This window comes from Nelumbo lutea, chromosome 5 (assembly GCF_056320005.1).
Source record: "Nelumbo lutea isolate HS-2025 chromosome 5, American lotus-T2T, whole genome shotgun sequence".
In the NCBI taxonomy this organism is placed as follows: domain Eukaryota; kingdom Viridiplantae; phylum Streptophyta; class Magnoliopsida; order Proteales; family Nelumbonaceae; genus Nelumbo; species Nelumbo lutea.
In genome coordinates, this window is record NC_142688.1 from 8,821,336 (window position 1) to 8,839,912 (window position 18,577).

The 18,577-nt window shown below is 38.3% G+C and overlaps 1 protein-coding gene across 1 annotated transcript; it reads right to left on the bottom strand.

Moving 5' to 3' along the window:
• Nucleotides 1-784: 784 nt before the first annotated feature.
• On the bottom strand, nucleotides 785-4,190 carry LOC148850196 (uncharacterized). Its single transcript, XM_088942440.1, has 3 exons — nucleotides 3,314-4,190; nucleotides 2,225-2,572; nucleotides 785-2,126 (listed from the first exon to the last, which is right to left on the bottom strand). Exons 1-3 carry the CDS (start codon nucleotides 3,734-3,736, stop codon nucleotides 1,506-1,508), a joined length of 1,392 nt encoding a protein of 463 aa, XP_088798566.1. The 5' UTR covers nucleotides 3,737-4,190; the 3' UTR covers nucleotides 785-1,505.
• Between the last annotated feature and the right edge of the window lie 14,387 nt (nucleotides 4,191-18,577).

The following is an 18,577-nucleotide window of genomic DNA, read 5'->3' on the forward strand; positions in this document are numbered from 1 at the left end:
ATCTGTTACTGAAGTGTAGTTGAACCTTGAAAGGCTGGCCTAATTGGTATTCTCAAATTCAAGTTGGGTGGAGACTGGAGAGGAAGAAAGCAGTATCATAATAAAACACTCGCTTTTCATGTTTGGCAGAAACAAAGCTATTGGGGCATTTACGGTGTTGATGAGGAGTGTATAATTAATTATATTGGCAAACTATGGATGTGATGACTACTCAGAAAAGTGGTAAGCTTTTTCACAATTCAACGTGCAGCATTGAGCTAAAGGGCAACCCCCACCATTCATTAATTATCGTTTTGGAAAGCAGCCATTGCCATGCGAGGAGCCCCAAAGCCTGCATTGATACTTCTCATACAAGCTTTTCCCTTGATCGATGCAGTTCCTGTGTCCCCAGGCTCCGTCGCCCTATGTTTTGATCCAATTCTTAGTTTGGTTAGTGGTTTGGGTGCAGCGGTCAGAAAAATAAAGGGAAGGGAGTGGTTAAAAAATGGAAAAGAAATGTTGAATGTAAGAACGCTCGACAATGACATCCATCCGACCCAGATATGGACCCATTTTTGACACTGCTTTTTAAACTTTCCCGCAAGTCCATAACTAACCACAGGCGCTGTCTGGTGGCCATGTCGTGCCCTGCGTCAAAGGGTAGGGGAAGGGTACGTTCCCCCCAGCCCCCGCACAGGAAAATGACCTCGGTCTTACACATTCAACCACTTTCTTTTAATCTTTTTCTTCTTGTTGTTTATTCAATTCAAGAGGCAAACCATCCAATATCTACTGTTATCCACTGTTTAGAGAGAAAATAAATAAATACTTGTTTTTTTACATCTTTCCTTATCATTCGTGACAATATAACAAAAACCCAGATCAGACACTCAACTTTTGGCTACAGCAGAAAGGAAAGAAAAAAAAAATATGGATTTTCATCCCCCTCCCGTTACCATCCAACTCCTGTACCAGGGCCAAGCTCGAGAGAGACTCAGCCAAAGACAACTTCTACATTACTCAAAAACCACGCCCACACACCAAAAACTAACAACATGAAAAAAAAAATAAAAAAAAAAAATAGTGCCAAGCCATGACGACAGGCAGCCAGATTCTTGTTGCCACCGCCGTCACATACTTCAGGAAAGAGAATTAGTAGAAATCATGGCAGGTTAGTGGTGTCTCTCCAAGATATCAACACAACATCGCCACCAGCCTCCGTGTATGGAAGGTACACCGAAAAGCGAAAAACAAAAAAAACAAACCTCTCCATCTGTACCATCTCCCGGCCAGAAATGGAACCCCGACCTCTAATGCTGCCTTTGAGGGTATAAAGATTCGTGCAGGCGCCAAGCAGGACCTCCTGTGAGTGATTATGCTCCTATTTACAGAGATTGGATGATTTTCCAACTCCAAAATTACTTGGTCAGCTTCACTCCTACACTTCCACCTTCTAATATGTCAGTCAATTAAAGTACCCACCACCTGTATGAACAATTTTACCCTAATACCTACCCCCACAATTGTTATACTTTCATCTTCCATACAACATTATCCATGTTGTGGTTATGTGATTTCTCAAGTGCAGCGACTTTGGCCCGATGTGTTGCCACTGCCGTGGCCTTTCCCCTCTCACCACGAGGGAGCTCACATGCCTCGCTGATGGAGCCACACCTTAAATCAGCCGGGGGAATGAAGCAATCTATCGACAGACCGGGAACATTGAACGCTACCTCCTCAATTGTCCATGCCTCCTCCATTCTTGTCTTGGTGTGACTCAGTGCCATCTCGCCAAACCTGAAAAGAGTCACTACCGAACGGCCTGAATGGGCTATCATAATTCCTTCCACAGGTCTATAGTCATCAAGAAAAGAATTAATGGTTGTTTCCCAATACACGGCATCACCACCATTTGACTGAATGCGGCTAAGATGGGAGTCTTCCATCTGGACAAGGAGACCCGTCCTTTGGCTGAAGTAGCCAAACAAAACGTGCCTTATTATCTCCGCCGGCCCTTCGCTTCGGGCCTTCAATGTCTGTGGATCCGCACAGAGCTTTAGGATGAAGCAATCCTCACCATTGACCTTCTTCTCTCCGATGCACCTCGCATTAGCAAACATGCTGGCGGTGGTTCTTGGATCAAGACCCTGAAAATAACAAAATATCAGAATGGTCAGATGGCTAGCAGCAAATTTATCTACAGAGGCAACAGCTTGACATGATGAACCAGTGATTTGAACTTCACCTGAAGTGCACGACGTAATGGTCTAACAGGCCCTTTTGCAGCATGCGCACCAAGCCATGGGGTGTGCCTCCAGACCAGCTTTCCATTGCAACCAGCATGAACCTTACTGCCACCAACTGCAAGCTCCACATACCACATATCTGGGTTCATCTGCCACAGAACAAACCCACCTGATTCGGCCGCTCTTGAAGCATTCCGGTTCCTCATAACCTTTGTAGCTGTCTCGAACTCGGAGGCTAACATCTTGACCTTTCCCATGGCATAGGCATTTCGGATGGAGCTCTGCAGCCTTTGCCCTCCTGATGCAGCCGTGTACTGTTGCAATATGTACTGAGCAGACGAAGTTTCCTGCAACATCGCCAGGAATTCATCGAAAAAAGTACTAACTAAATTGAGAAGGGGGTCTCACTAAATTGTAACGGTGAGAAGAACTCATACAGGGGACAACTGCTGTGCAATTTTGGAACAGAGGAGAGGGGGCATCCACTCTACGTTTGTTCAATACATAAACTTCTAGCGTTTTGGATTTTGCCATTACAAACTTTCAAACCATGAAGAATTCGTCAGGAGTTGCAAATCTACGATTTTTTCACTTTAATGTTCACGAAACAACGAAGGCAGTACAGAGGCGCCCATTTCCGTTTATCGCTAAAAACTCAATTATCTAACACCAGAAAGAAATAGTGACCCCAGGGAATAAGAAAAAAAAAGGTAATGGTTCTAATGCCATTTACTACTACAAAGACTACAAACCAGTGCTTCCATTAAGGTTTCAGTAGTTTTAAGTGAGATCTTAACTGGCATTCTCTTACGAGTTACGAGTCCCTATTATTAGAAATGCCCAGGGATTCCAAGTCATTGATCCAAGCCCCATCCCATGTAAAGAGAAAATAAAAATGTTAAAAAAAGAGAAATGCACAAGGCATTGTTAAAAGGAGAAATAAATGGCAGCCGGAAGAACGGAAGAATACTCCATAAGCAAGGACTAGAAACGTAAATAAAACCACAAAGTACGAAAACAAAGTGTTCGTATCCGTATGTGTGAGAAAGGGGGGGGGGGGGGGGAGAGGGAGAGGGATAGAAACTCACAATGGGAGTGTCTTTGATGCTAAGGTGAGGCAGAGGGTCGGCAGTGCTAACGTGAACAGGGGCGAGAGGCGCGCCCATGACACCAAGGAGAAGCCTCAGATCGGAACGCTTGAAAGGAGACGAAGAAACCGACGGCGCCCTTGAGAGCTGGCCTTTCATCCAATGACCCCATCCTTCCTTCTTCGAATCACCACCCTCGCAGGCATCGGGATCAGGCCCTTCCATCAACGGTGTCAGCGTCTCCCCCACCGGTCTCAAGCTCCCGGATCTTGCAACCAACGGCTCAGGATGGGCTACGTACTGCTTCCTCCTCCGGAGAAGCCCAGAAATCGGGGACGGACTCCTGGTCCTCGACCTCGCCGGCGATAACCCTCTTACCACCTCTTCCTTTAAAGCTGAGAAGAATCCCTGCTTCTTCTCCATTTCCAAAAACTACCGTCCCCCCTAAAGCCTACTCAAACAAGACTCTAAGAGAAGCAGAAGATCAAGCCCTTACCCCTCTTCCCTCTTCTGCTGTCTAATATTAAGAAAATATTTATGTGAGAGAGAATGAGCAAAGCAACAGCAAGACTAGAGACCAGAGACTACAGAACTATCATCGTACAGAATGTTCCGACGGAGTTCTCTAAGAAACCCTAATATACGGGAACGGATCGAATGAAATGCGCTTCCTGTTTGAAAGAGAGAGTAAGAGCAATGAACAGAGAACTACTACAGAGAAACTACTCAAACCCAAAAGGCAGCGACGCCTAAAAGGTGAGAAGAAGTAGAAACACCGGTTTGGAACTATTGGAAGAGAGTGGTCTTGTGGACAACCGGACTAGGATAATAATAAATAAATATAAATTTAATATATCTAAAAAAGAAAAGACAGAGAGGGTGCAGAACCATTTTAGCTATTTTGGTGTTTTTATAAAATACAAATATTTATTTATTTAAATAAAAATAAAAAGCTTTCGCGAGTGACGACAAATAGGCTAGCACCGAAGAGAGAGTTTGTGGTACTGTAGTCCGGTAGAGTATAACTGAATCAAGCGGCTTTTTCGTTACAGCATATATTTTGCGCCGTTATTTTGACGCCTTACAAGATAACGGGAATCAAACGGCAATGGATGGTGGAGGAATTTCTTTCTTTCCTTTTTCTTTTTTTTCCCTATTATATTTGATGATTACAATGGAAATCTAGTCCTTGTCAGCTAGACCGTAAACACGGTTTTAGGTCCGGCAGATGCATCGTTCCTCAATAAAAGGGTAGGACGTCGAGCGTCGACGAGGAAAACCTTTCGTCAGTGGGACCCAAATGGGTTGGATGGGACGGACATGTTTGAGAAATGAGATTACAATGTGGTGTGGACATGGGATGTTAACTAGATTCTAATCTGACGTCAGAAAAGTTCTCTCTCATGTGAGGAAGGAGCCTCATCACTGCTGATTAAAGCAACCCATGCCACATTCACATTGTTTGTGTAGGTGCTAGTTTTGGAGTTTGGGACCACTAGTGGGGTGGGGGAGCGAGCCCATTTAACAGAGTTTTCTGTCCATGGCCCATCTAAACTTTCCTAGGTCCGTTCTGTGTTTGACGGACCGCGCCAAGAAAATCAAGTCAATTCTTCGCCATATATGGTCTTGCAGCTCTTGCTTTTTAAGTGGGACCCAAAGCAAACCTACCGAACCGAACCCATGTGTGACAAGTTTGGTGCTGCTAATTAAGATTTATTACCGATCAAGCCCCTAAGTTTGTCTTAACTGTCTAAAGATCATTATTTTGTTAATCCTCGAAAGAGATTATGTGATACTGATGGTTAGATGTTACACAGGCAACTTCAAGAATGATTCCTTCAGTACTACATCCAAAGTATAGTTGAAAGTATCAAAACACCTGAATACACAGGAAGGGGGCTGTAACAACCATGTACATTCTCTCTCTCTCTCTCTATATATATATATATTTTTTTTCAAAATTTCATAATAATGTTTTTTCATGTTATTTAATTATTAGGAAGGATTTTCTAAAATAAGGTAAAAGAGGTATCGATTATCTAATAACCTTAAAAAAGACTAATCGAAGCCTATGGTATTGGACTATCTTCGTCCAAAATAACCTATTTCTAACAAACCCCTGTTTGGTTGTCCCTTGCAGGGTTATCATCGGGGAACAGCTCAACCATTCATTTTGATATTGGTTTAAAAGTCATAAAAAATACTAAATATACTGATAAATGTTAACAACAAATGTTTGCTATAGATCTGGACTAAGTCAATACTCATATCGCATTTGGCACAATGTAGCGTTTTGTAGACATCTGTGATGTGGTGATGTGGTAACTCATTCTCCCGATGCTAATTGCTAAGGGTCTGTTGGGTCAGTTGGGCTCACGCATTCTCGAGGCTAATGAGGTGAACAGAAAAATCGAACTAAAAATTTTGGGTTTGATTTTTTGGTTCGATCATTTTGATTTTTAGTTAATTTGGTTTGATTAATTTAATTTTATAAATTTTTTTGTTTCGGCTTTGGTTTTCATGTTAGAAAATTCAGATAATAATAAAATTGAATTAATCAAATTTTATTATTTATGTAATATATACTAATATATATGCTATATATCTATAATATATTACACTATATGTATTATATATATTGTAAAATAATATAATATATATTAATATGTTAATGTGTACTAATATATTAAAGAAATTAAATTTTAACTAAAAATTAAACAAAAAATTTCAGTTTTGATTACTTTGGTTTTAAAATTTTCAATTCGGCCAGGAAACCAGTGAGGGTACCAGTTCTGTTTCAGCCTTCAACTGCTAAAAAAAACATTGAACGATCCATCAAAGTATGAATCCATTTGACTTGGACAATGGGTTTGAGGCTAATTTTTATTTTAATTATTTATTTTAAAGCATTGCAGGGTGATCTATTCGGATCAAATGGCTAAACCACTGACCTAATTGATGGTCAAAGACGCTTGTATCTTAGGTGGTGTTCGGTCTGTTTATGTTTATTGAATAAACGTTTTGTACTTGTGTAGCTGTAAAATCAAGAAAAACAATTAATGATGGTGTTTATGACATATAGGCACCATTAGGCACGACATCAGTAAAATGAAACTTTCTGAAATAGGAGAGTCACACAGAAATTTGGTTTTGAAAACATTGATATGTCGGATGCAATTAATGAGGCCTTTACTGATGGGGCGCCTATATGGCACCATTTACTCAATAAATATAAACAAAACCAAACACATACTTAATGAGCCTCTACTTTCTTATTTTGAGTTAGAGAGAGAGGGAAAGAGAAGAAAGAGAAAAGGGTGCAAGTTGGACTGACTCGAACTAATAATTTACACTGTTTTGGGCTGGCTTCAAATTGGTCCATTGAAATTTTGATAAAATCTAACATGCAAAAGTTGCAACCCTAAAGAGAGAGATTTGAGTAGCTTCACGTGATATTTTAGTGCAATGTGCAATTATAATTTGAGACCCAATCAGGACCGAACAATTAGTGACCCATATAATTATAAGATGTACAGTCATTAACGTTTCTACTCTTGATTGGGTTTTGTAATTGTACAAAATTACAATAACTTTTGTTTTAAACCATCGCAATAAGAATTGGGATTTGCTCCTCCGAGAGTCCTCAATACAGGAGATGCTCCCTGTGCGGTTGGAACATACTGTGAGATTGGTGTGCGGAGCACTCCTTAAGTAGTAGCAGATCCAACTCTTGCAATAACTTCAATTGTTATGTTTCTCTCTTTCGAAATTTCCATGTTAATGTTTTAGCCAGAGATGCACACGGTAAGGTTAATTAAACAATTAGTTTTGGTTTACAGTTTTTCAAAAACTGGCAATACTAATTGTAGGCTCTCATTGATAGTGGGCCTCACCAACCTGCACTTTGCCGTGTCCCTACTCGTGTGGCTCTACTGACCTTTGATCCGCTAATCTGACCATTCGGATATCAAATATCCTCTCCATACGTGCACTACATGTAACATTTAAAAAAGTGTTTTGATTTTAACGGGAATTATGAATGATTTTGTTTTTAAAACAAAAACAAAAAAATTGCCGCTTCATAAAAAAAAATAATCACAATAATTACTTTTGTTAACATGATAATTACTTATTTTCAAGAAATTATTTACGGACAACACCTTGTAACTCTCCGTTAATGAGTACAAATACAAATATGTAAGTTTTATATTTATATAATACACATTTGCATTTATACGCTTTTTAAACTGAGTCTTAATTACTTTATTTCAACTTGTAAAAGACAAGGAATCAAAATAATTTGAATGGAAAGGAGTCAAGGTTACTAATGCTTGGGAATGGTGTAAGAAGCCAATTAAGGAGCTGGCAAACCAACTCGTGATGGTTTTTTATTTAAAGAGTATTCAAAAGTCAAAGTATGGGAAACTCAGACCACATAGCATCAGTGTTGACCAAGACAACTTGCAAACCTTTTATCTATAGTAAACCCTAAAAACCTTGAGAGGATAAAATACATAACTAATAAAGAATGATGCTTTTGGTTGGTAATTGGTGAAATTGCCATTTTAACGGATGTACCAAATAAGCATCCCTTTGGATTGGCTGGGTTATGTGTTTACTTTTGGAGGTCCCACTGCAATTCAGCTCCATACTGAATAAAACTCTTCCACCATTCTACAATTTATCGAAATTCTTATATTAAAGTAGTAAAAAAAAAAAAAAAAGTAAGAAAGAATTAATGTTATCCATTATAATAAAGTGGGATGAATTATTAATCTCTAGCTAAAATGAATGTATAAAGAGAAGAAAGCTTTGGCTGTTCACTTTCCAGAGCCCGATAGATTGTAGACGACCATGGGATTGCCCACAAGTAAAAACTCTGCACATACACTTAAAACATGGGAATTCACTGGTACAATGGGAATATCTTCCCATGAATTTAGTATGTATGAGAGATATTCTAAATGTGTGCAGAATTTTTTAATGCAAGAAATCCAAATTTGCCAAAAGGAATCACACAGGAAATCTCTGTGTAAATCAAAGACCAAAACGTCAATATGATATTAGAAAGGCATCCCTGATCCTTAAAAAAATATAAAAATAAACCAAATATAGAGTATCAATCATATTAATGGCATGTCGATATTTTGATCTTTGGGGCTTGGAAGTAATTATTTGGAAAATAAGTGTTTATTGAGCAAGTTAACAGGTGCTCATGAGCATTTGGTGAAAAAACACTTATTTAAAATAGGGGTAGTATATGTATTTTCAAAATGACATGGCAGGCCAAGATAGTCCGTAAAAGGAAATAATCATTTATTGAATAAGCACTTAAAATAAGCCCGCAAATTTGGGATTATTGAATAAGTGCTTATTCGGGCTTATTTCTCAAACACAAATAATTGGTTATTGGTGTAGTCCCAACCCAAAACAAGTGCTTATTTTTAAGCATTTTCAAATGTAGCCTAAAAAGTAGGGTTGTCAATGGGTCGGGGTCTGACCCGATGGACCTAAACTGTTTGGGCTTGTTATAGTTCCTCCGATGGGTCGGTTCCAGGTCCTGATATGAAATCTGAAAATTTTCTGACCAGTCAATTAAAATTATAAACGTGATAGCCAATCATGTGTTATTTATAAAAATTCATGGGTGGGTTTTGATTGATTAAAACTCTTTCCATATCATATCTTTTCCGCATCATTTAATGATACACCTTTTAGAATCAGCCCATTAATTAATATCCATTTTAGGTTGCCACCTGTCTAGATATAGCATGTTTTGAACACTACGTACAATAATCATTTTATATTACCTTTTAATTGGTTTGAATACCCATTTTGTTATTTGTATAACCATTTCATGGAAAATAAAAATGACTCATAAACAGGCACGCATGAATATAATGATGAACCCACACAATCAATTTGGCGTTTATTCTATGTTTTGGTCACCGACGGAAGGTGGGTAATGAATACAAATGAGATAAGGCAGAAAGAAATTATATCCCTTGAAGACAAAGCAGTCATCCCCTTGAAAATTTGAAATACATGTCATATATTTTTGTATTATGAACACATCTCTATGTTTTCTTTTATTTATTTATAATGTTGTTGCGGGCAATACCTCTTAATTTACTTACTTTTTTTTTCAACATAGTAGGGAGAAGATTATTTTAGAATGATGTTAACCATATTAGATATCTACGGCTTCCCTCACCATTGCTTTTATAGTTTACAGTTTACATCAAAGTAGTTTAATAAATACACCACATAAACACATGTAAAAGCAGTGGTGTGAGAGAGTAGGGCTCTAATGGAATTGGATGTGACAAAATCCGATTCTGAAAGCTGTATCGATTAGATTTAAACATCTTGGATTCGAAGTTGAATCTTAACGGATTCAGATCGGATTTAGATTTAATCTGATTTTGTTTTAATTTTTTTTAAATACAAAAAAAATTACTTTCCAACTTTTATATAAAATAAATTAATGTGAATATGTATACTGAATTTATTATATATAGATTCATATATAATATAGTATATAAAAATATATATTTTATAATTTAAACTATAATTATATATTAAAATTAATAAATATCATAATATAATCGAATTCAGATTTTAGTCAAATCGGATAGAATTAAATCTAAACTCAATCCAATTATTAATTAGATGTAGATTACAAAATACAAATCTGACACAATTACATAAATACATCATCCAAATTTCAAAATAATTGGATCGGTCTCAGATTTTCAGGTATCACTGTCAAGCCTAGGTGAGATGCACTCTAAATTTAATCAGTAGCTTAACAAATTAAATCTACTCTCTCTCTCTCTCTTTGGAGAGTAAGAGTAGCCAAAATCAGCATTTTTAATATAAAAACATATATATAGAAATGGAAGAAAATTAGAGCTTTGAAACAGGAAAGAAAAAGTAAAGACATAAAGGACCCATTGGCTCAGCTGCCTAGTGTGACAAGAGGACTTAGTAACTTGCTTTGTCTTGGAAAAGGAAACCCAACTTATTTTAAACCATTTAACAAAATGTTCCAAAATATTAGCCCCCAATTAAATTAAAGTAAAAGAAAAAGAGATGTTTAGAGGTGGGAGATGCAGAACATGATGAAAAGTAAGTATTTTTTTAAAATAGCCCAACCCTCTTGTCTTAAAGCTAAAGCCTCTTCGTAGCTGCTATTATCTTCCACAAGACCATATATATAATTTGCTCTGACTTTGTTGCTATTATGTTCTTTTTAGTTATAAACTGACACTCATATGTATATGTTTTTTATATGAATTTAATGTGAGAGAGAGAGACTGAGAGCTTTTAGCATTTGTTTGAAAAACAATTAAGGACATAATTAATACTTATTAATTAAGTAAATGGGGGGGGGGGTACGTAATGCAAACCAGCCAAACAGGGTACAGTTTGGTTTCCGTGTGGGCCCCAGATGATGCTCTCACTTCTCACTCACTAGTCACTTCTCAATTCTCTTTTCTCACGTTGATGCCCACTACACCACACCACACAAACAAAACAACCTACCCTTCAGTTCACGCGCTTGGGGCACGTGCTGGCGCATCTGATGCTAACGAATTTCTCCTGTCTTCCTCTTCACTGCTTTCCAAAGCACGTTCCGTTTCAAACTTTCAAGCAGCCATGAAAGGAAAAAGCCAGATGAAAGAAGAGCCCAGTCCAGTTGGATAGATACAATGTCTGGGCCTTTATCTTCTTCTCTCTACTTCGCTAATTCCTGAATATTAAAATTGGAATCCATCAAATGAGAAAGTTCTACTTCTACGGTTCTACCCTCTACCAAAAATATAAGAAAGAAAAGAAATGGAGGTGTTATTTTTTGGGGGGCAAATTACACCAACAGCTAGCGTTTCTAATTAATGACTGACATGCCAATAACAAAGAATCTTTTTATTTTAATGGATTGCAGAAAATGCATTTTCCCAACCTAAAGGTATATTCCTTAGTCAATTTGGGAAAATCTTTTATCACTATTATTAAATAATAAAGTTGAAACCTGCAGAAGCTTCCTGTAGGTCCTGTCTACCTCTTGCGCTGGAAAATGTGAACAACTTCAATGGAGACTGCCTATCTAATTCATTGAGAGGAGGTTTAACTTTTTTTTTTTTTTAATTAAGTTTAATGAGTTTGGAGTTGGGAATGGGAGGCGAGGGCTGACTGCTGACCAGCTAGATGATGGATCAGTTTAGCAGAACGCAAGTCAACAGAGAGACATCTTCTCAAGAGAATCAGCCAACGTATGCTGCGCCCAAATAAAAAAGGAGTGAGAACAACTCAGATATCACATCTCAAAACGAATTCCAATTTCCATGTGTTGTCGATTCCCGCCAGGCCCAGGCTATCCAAAACGGCATCTACTAATAAGGACCTTGACCTGGATTATCTGATTATTGGTACCATCTCTAAAGTCGGAAGGCTACCTGCTATCAGCTATCAGCGGTACAAATTAGTCCCGATTGGCTCAACGTGAAGTCAACTTTGGTACACTATCTAATTTTGATGCAACACAGCCCATCTTTGTACTTGGCATTCTCTAACCATAATCCTGATCCTGACCCAATTGAACTGGGTTGGGTTTGTGTCAAGCCCAACCCAAATTGGTTTGAAATGGCCGTAAGCTAATAACCAAGGGTAGCAGACAGACAAATGTCACGGGGGTAATTCTACAGTGGAAGATACCCGTGCGGCGTTCTGGCCAAGGCAGGCTAGGACAAACCTTTGTGTGCTTAGAGGCTAGGAGTTGCCCGATGGGATGGCTCCACCAACGTTAGTAGCACTGGATCATGACCTCAAGTCCAATGGCCGGGGCACTCTCCTAGCTCAGACCGGTCCATGGGAGGCGCCGCTTACGTGCTAAAGGGGGGCAACCATAATGGAAGGCGACCATGCGCCGATGAGGTGACTTGGCGCCGATGTGTAGGGTCTCCTGTATGCCGATGATGACAGGCACCTGTGTGCCATGATGATAGGCAACCGCTTGGTCCGGAACACACCCATGCGCTAGGGGCAACGGGATAGTTCAATCAGCTTGGGCAAGGAGCTGGCGAGGTGGAGGGACATGCTTGAGCCAGGCCCGCGTGCCAAGCCTCCCTTGAGTATCGGTAGCGCAGTGCCGGTCCAACACTGTCCCCATGAGCAAGTGTGCGCCCATGAGGAACCCTGATAGCCATGCTAGCCATTAACCAGGGCCGCCCCGCAAGGGGATGAAGGTCTAGAAGTGCCAAGGTTAAGCACCCAAGGAGGTCGACCACCCCTCCTCAAAGAGTACGTTAAGCTTTTGGTGGTCTGCCTGAAGATGACATCAGTTCTCCCAAAAATCTTACAGGCGAAAATGACGGACATATCCCTAACGTAAGCCTGCCAAGCGTAGGCAAGGCTAAGCCTGATTTGAACCGTAACACAAAGGCAATGCAGATATTGTCCGAGCCAGGCAAACTCTCACAACGTAATACCTTTCCGGCATCATAGATATTGGAATATTGTGGCATAGTTATTATACGACGAGTCAAAGTCAAAGCTAAGTGTCGTCTGCGCTACCACTATTTGATGCTGCTCTTTCCCTTCTATTGGGATGCATCGACCCCCTCTTTAATTAGTGTATATTTTACTTGCATCTATGCTCACCTTCACCCCAAAAAAATAAATATGGATTTAATCATAAAATACTAGTCTCACCTTTACTCCAGAAGTGCCTCTCCCATGATATATATATACATATATTAACCATTTCAGTTTGATTATATTAAATGGTCCATTCACCCTTCCTCTGCCGTCTGATTGATTATATTTTCCTGATTGCAGTGCAGTTTTGCATGTTTGTCAGTTCTTTTCATTTCCATCGCAGTTGGTTTCGTGATGTTTGTCTCGACTCTCGACTAAAAACCTGTTTCTCTCAACTATATATATATATATATTCAGTCTCTTAGAGAATGGAGAAGAAAGATAGACTAAGATTTAGCAGTTTCAGAATGTGTGCCAAGTTACTCTTATCTGGAATCCTTTCGTACTCGAGGATCGAGACCTTGGGTTGGACCATAACTTTGTATCTCTTGTTTAACCGTTAGCAAGTTGGTATCAGGTGACCTCTAAATTGTAATATACGACGTGAGTGAGTGTGAGTTGCGCTCCTTTTTTGATAATTAATTAAAGTGTAAGTTCATCTTCATCGTGTTCTTACTTCTTACTTCTTAGAGCTCAGGATGAGATGAAAGCGTTGCAGGGTATAACGTCCATATATAATACCTGCCCTCACCACAAGTGATGACGACCAATCTCAAAATTTTTGTTTATTTATTTAATTCTCTCTCCGCACTCATTGACCATTACCGACACACGTGGTATAATCAAGGCCGTTCATCTCTCCTGCCTGCGCCGTGCGGTGTTCACAAATCACAAGTTGGCTCTTACTAAAAATATTGATGGTACGTCTGGTACAACTTCCCAAGTTGCCAAGACTGGGATATGGAATTATGAATAATACTCCTTTTTTTTTTAATATGAGATTCGGGTCAAAGTTTGGGCCTCCCATACGTTTTGGATAGTATATAATTATATATGCTTCCAAGTTCCAACCATAAATGTCTCTGGACCAGCCACGTGTAACTCTTTCCTGTTAGACTGAAATGTCACGTGATGAAACAATGGAAGTGAGAGCCTACTGCGGTATAGGCTGATAGCACCTACTACTGTAATATTGACAAAATTAGCAATTAAATGTAAGTAAGAGTAAGACCTTCGCACCGGCCGGGTTCGGCCGGGCTTTGCCATACCATACATAACACGATCAGGCCCCAGCCCCGCCCCGCCCAGCCCGATCTGAAACTGAAAATTGCGTAAGACCGTAAGAGGCCATTTTTATTTATTTTTTAACTTAAAAACAAAATTGATTTATTTATATTAAACTACTTCGAAATCCAAAAATACTGAAAAATCTCATTCTAATTTGAAAAAAAAGAAGAAAAATATATAATATATTTATAAAATATTTATCGAATCAAGATTAGGCTAGGGTAGGGTTTTTGAAAAAGCCCGGGCCTAGCATTAAAAAAGTTGGGCCTAAGAGCTCAAGCCCAAGCTTGTAGACTTGAAAATCATGTCCAAGCCTAAGAAATAACAGGCCAAGCTTAGGGTTGTCAACGAATCAAGTTTGGGCTGGGGCCAGTTAGAACTGGAAATGACCCAATATGAAATATTGAGGACCCGGAGCCGAGCTGGACCCAACAAAGTCTGACCTGACAGGCCCGATTATAATAAGTAAGTAAATAAATAATTTTAATATATATTATACATTATATATTAAATATATATATATATAATTTATTTAATATATATTATATGCATGTAGCTCAAGTCGGGTTTGAATAAGTTCGGGACTTCTATCTCCTGAAACCAAAATCGGCCCAATCAATTTGGGTACATTGGATCCGTTGCATCAGGCCCGACCCATTGACAGCCCAAGCCATGCTAGGCTGGACCATCGAGCTACATGGCCTTTACATAAGTCCATAGCCTGACCTGAAAATTGGTCAAGAAGACATTTTTTTGTTTTTTTGTTTTTTTTTTTTGTGCTTAAAAACAAAATTGATTTACTTGTATTAAGGTATTAATCTACCTCAAAACCCAAATATACTAAAAAAATCGAAAAAAAAAGAACAAAAAAATATATAGTGTTATTTTTATGATACAAAATATTTATCGGGCCAAGACTATGCTTGGGTTGGACATTTTGAGAAAGTTCGAACCCAACATGAAAAAAGTTGGGCCTAATGTTTTGGGTGTATGCAGCTATGCTCGAACCCACATACCTAAATCATGTCCAAGCCTAAAAAATAACGGGCCAAGCTTAGTCAGCCCATCAAGCTACCCCGCCCATGAACAAGTCTAAGGGCCTAGTTGTGGCCTCTTAATACTGAATGTTAAAAGATCTATACGTTTTTAGAGTCAATCAAAGTGTTTGGTTCCATTTTTGCACTTCAGTCTTAATGTCTCTCATCCATCTTTTGTTCTTCGAATATTACCCCCAAAAGCTTGCTCTTTTCACGTATGCTACAATTTGAAAATCCTACAACAACAATAATAACGATAATGATAATGATTTTCTCATCAATTTCATTCTTTATAAATTATTTTATAGCCATTTAATTAATTGTTAATTAGTTTGTTAAATAATTATATAAACTTTCTTATATTCAAGGTTAAAATGGTCAATTGCCATTTTTTAAAATTCAAATTTCATAACAATATCGGCCTGTATCGATGCTTTTTTTATGTTTTATTTATTATTTTTTTCAAAACCGATTCAAAGAAATCGATTTAAGTCCCGGCTACTCTCTGAATTATGACCTGACACGATACACCCCCTATAAAATCATATAAAAAAGGCCTATGATACAATGCATATTGACCGATACATAACAATATTTTAAACCTTGCTTTAGTACAAACAAACATAGATTTTGCCCATATTATTAAGGTGAGGTGAAGTGATTGCATCATAGATTTTGCCCATATTATTAAGGTGAGGTGAAGTGATTGCATCATAGATTTTGCCCATATTATTTTAAGGTGAGAACTACAGAAAATTTTAGTACATTTTTTAATTTTCCTTGCTCCCTACACTATACTCATCCGTATCCTCTCTTTTAGCACGTGAAAGGGCACCTAATCACTCAGTTAGTTGCTTAAAACAGAGTAGATCTTACAAAGTACAAACATAACTTAGAATTAAGAAAAAAATGAGCGTTTTAAGAGATAAAACTATATATACTCAATTTTATTTAAATAATTATATAAAAAAGAATATAAATTATTTTCTTAAACATTTAATTATTTAAAAGTAGTACAGTAATAACTGACAATCTAATTAAAAAAACTACGTTATCTTTGAGATTAAAGATTAAAGATATACTGGCATATCATCTTGTTTTATGAATATTGCAAGTGACTTATATACACAAATACCTATATAAATCAACGCACACACACATATATAAATTAGCTTAAATTACAATTCCAACTACATGATTTTGACGTGAATAATGAGTAATATAAAAAATATCAATAAATCATGTGAAGGAGAAGCTTTGAGAGGAAGGCTGGAATTGGCCTATACAACGGGGAGTCCAAATCTGCTGCTCACAACACATTATTGGCCACGTTTAGTCAGCCACACATATACAAAATAGATTGTATTATGATTATTAATATTTTCAATGTGCGACTGAATGAACGTGACTAACAATATATTATGATCAACAGATCCAAACTCCATAACGGGGAAATAACCCATCCCCCTAACCCATAACACCCCCAACTATGGTGCAGGCAGGGGTGTTATGGGCGGGTGGTGGGGTGTCTGCATCGCTTTTAAAACGTAATAGAAAGAAAATGAAAGCACACAATGTGTCAAATGTTTATCCCCTCCCTTCACCCCACCACCTTATAAAATAAAAGCAACATGGTCTTGCTTTTGCCATGTTATTTGGGCACGGTCCATGCCTGAAGGTTAACAAACCCTTTCTCTGTTTCGATCAATTCTAACACAACTTTGTGGCCTTTGTTTATCTTCACTCACAACATAGATGTGTTTCACTTTTCACTAATAAAGCAAAGCAAAAGAAAACTGGGGAAGTTTATCCTCCCTTTGCATGTGATAAACAGCTTTGAATTACTTTTATGACACCTAAACCAAATCTGTTATAAAGTATATAATATCTCATAATGTTATCGGATAGATGTGCGCAGAATTGTCCTGAGTAAATAAACCCGATTTATCTCAGATCCATAACTTACATGGAATGGTATCTGCGTGCTTGGTATGAGCTGTAGAGCATGTGGTTTTTAAAGTACATACATGCCCACTAGGGCCCGAGATCTATGAGATGGTTCCAATCTCTAATGCATCTCAATTATTAAAACAAGAAAAAAAGTTCAATTGAAATAAGACTGGTTTTGGATCAATTGTATGTTCATTTTGAGAGCCAAAAAAATAACAATCTTCTAGGAAATGGGTTGCTTGGCATATTGAAGGGTTGACACTGATTTCACTTCTTCCATCTGAGAGATCAGAGAGATAGCTATACACATGGGGTTCATTTATCTTATCAGTATTATTTTAACATGCTACTGCAACTATTTTTTTAGAATGGCCCTTTAGGACAAATCCATTCGTCAATAAATTTGGTTTACATCTCTTGTACAATAGTACCAAGGAGGAAATCAGGCACTTGATACCAAGTTTTAACTATTCTACAAGTAGTAAAAAATTTAGCTAATTTATTGGCAGCCATGTTAGTTCTTCTTGGAATGTGATAAATCAAGTAATTTGAGAAGCAATGCAGCAGTTGTTTGCAACCAGCAACCAAAACACGAATAGACCATGGTAGACCTAACGGATCCATCAACTAACATCTTATTAAAGTGAGGGTGTCGCTCTCAACTAGGATGTTAAAAATACCTACCTCTAAATCTAGTTTCAGACTTGATTAGGGGTAAATTGGTTCTCCAAATTGACTCATAACACGTGTCCTTCAAGTAACATCTCAGCGCTAAGTAAGCAAACTAGTTCGGCAAGTTAGCTTGGAGCACCTCGCCTAAGCCAATCTCCACCTCGGCCGGGTCGAACTGATAGGCTCCCTAACCCGCAGCGACCTGCCTCAAAGATTGGCCGAACTGTAGGAATCCACAACAACCTGCAAGGAGAGCTCGCTAACTTGGACTGATAATGCATTACCAGCCCGAAAATCTCTGGAACGCTAATACCTCAATCGTTAGACCGGCCTACCGCATTGCATGCCTCAGAGTTATTCGGGCAAATCATAACCTTCACATAGGTCTCATAACTAACATATTAATGTGCCCAACTAAGCAGAAACAGCTCCGCAAGAATGTGAGACCTATTGTAAGAGGGTTCTAACCACCGATACTATATAAGGCGCTCACTTCTACCCGTAAAAGTATGTGTGACTATACTCTCTAAAGCTATGTCATTCTCTTAAGAACTCTCTAAACACTTTCTAACTTAAGCATTGGAGTTCCCTCCCTAGGTAAAGACAATCCAGGCACTCTAATCCTCTTTCTTGTAGAACATATCATCTTTGTCACCTCCAGCTCGACCCTAACAGAAAATCATCCGTATTAGCATCCAAGTTGTCTGACACAAAGGAGCAATCAAATCGTGCGACATCAAAACCTTCCACAATTGCCAATGTTTCAATGATCAATGGG

What these genes read in the sequence shown, in the direction of transcription:
- LOC148850196 (XM_088942440.1), bottom strand. Translation starts at nt 3,736, where the DNA reads ATGGAGAAGAAGCAGGGATTCTTCTCAGCTTTAAAGGAAGAGGTGGTA. An exon ending in GCATCAAAGACACTCCCATT is followed by an intron (nt 2,573 to 3,313) that starts GTGAGTTTCTAT and finishes GCGATGTTGCAG; the next exon opens with GAAACTTCGTCTGCTCAGTA. An exon ending in CATTACGTCGTGCACTTCAG is followed by an intron (nt 2,127 to 2,224) that starts GTGAAGTTCAAA and finishes TGTTATTTTCAG; the next exon opens with GGTCTTGATCCAAGAACCAC.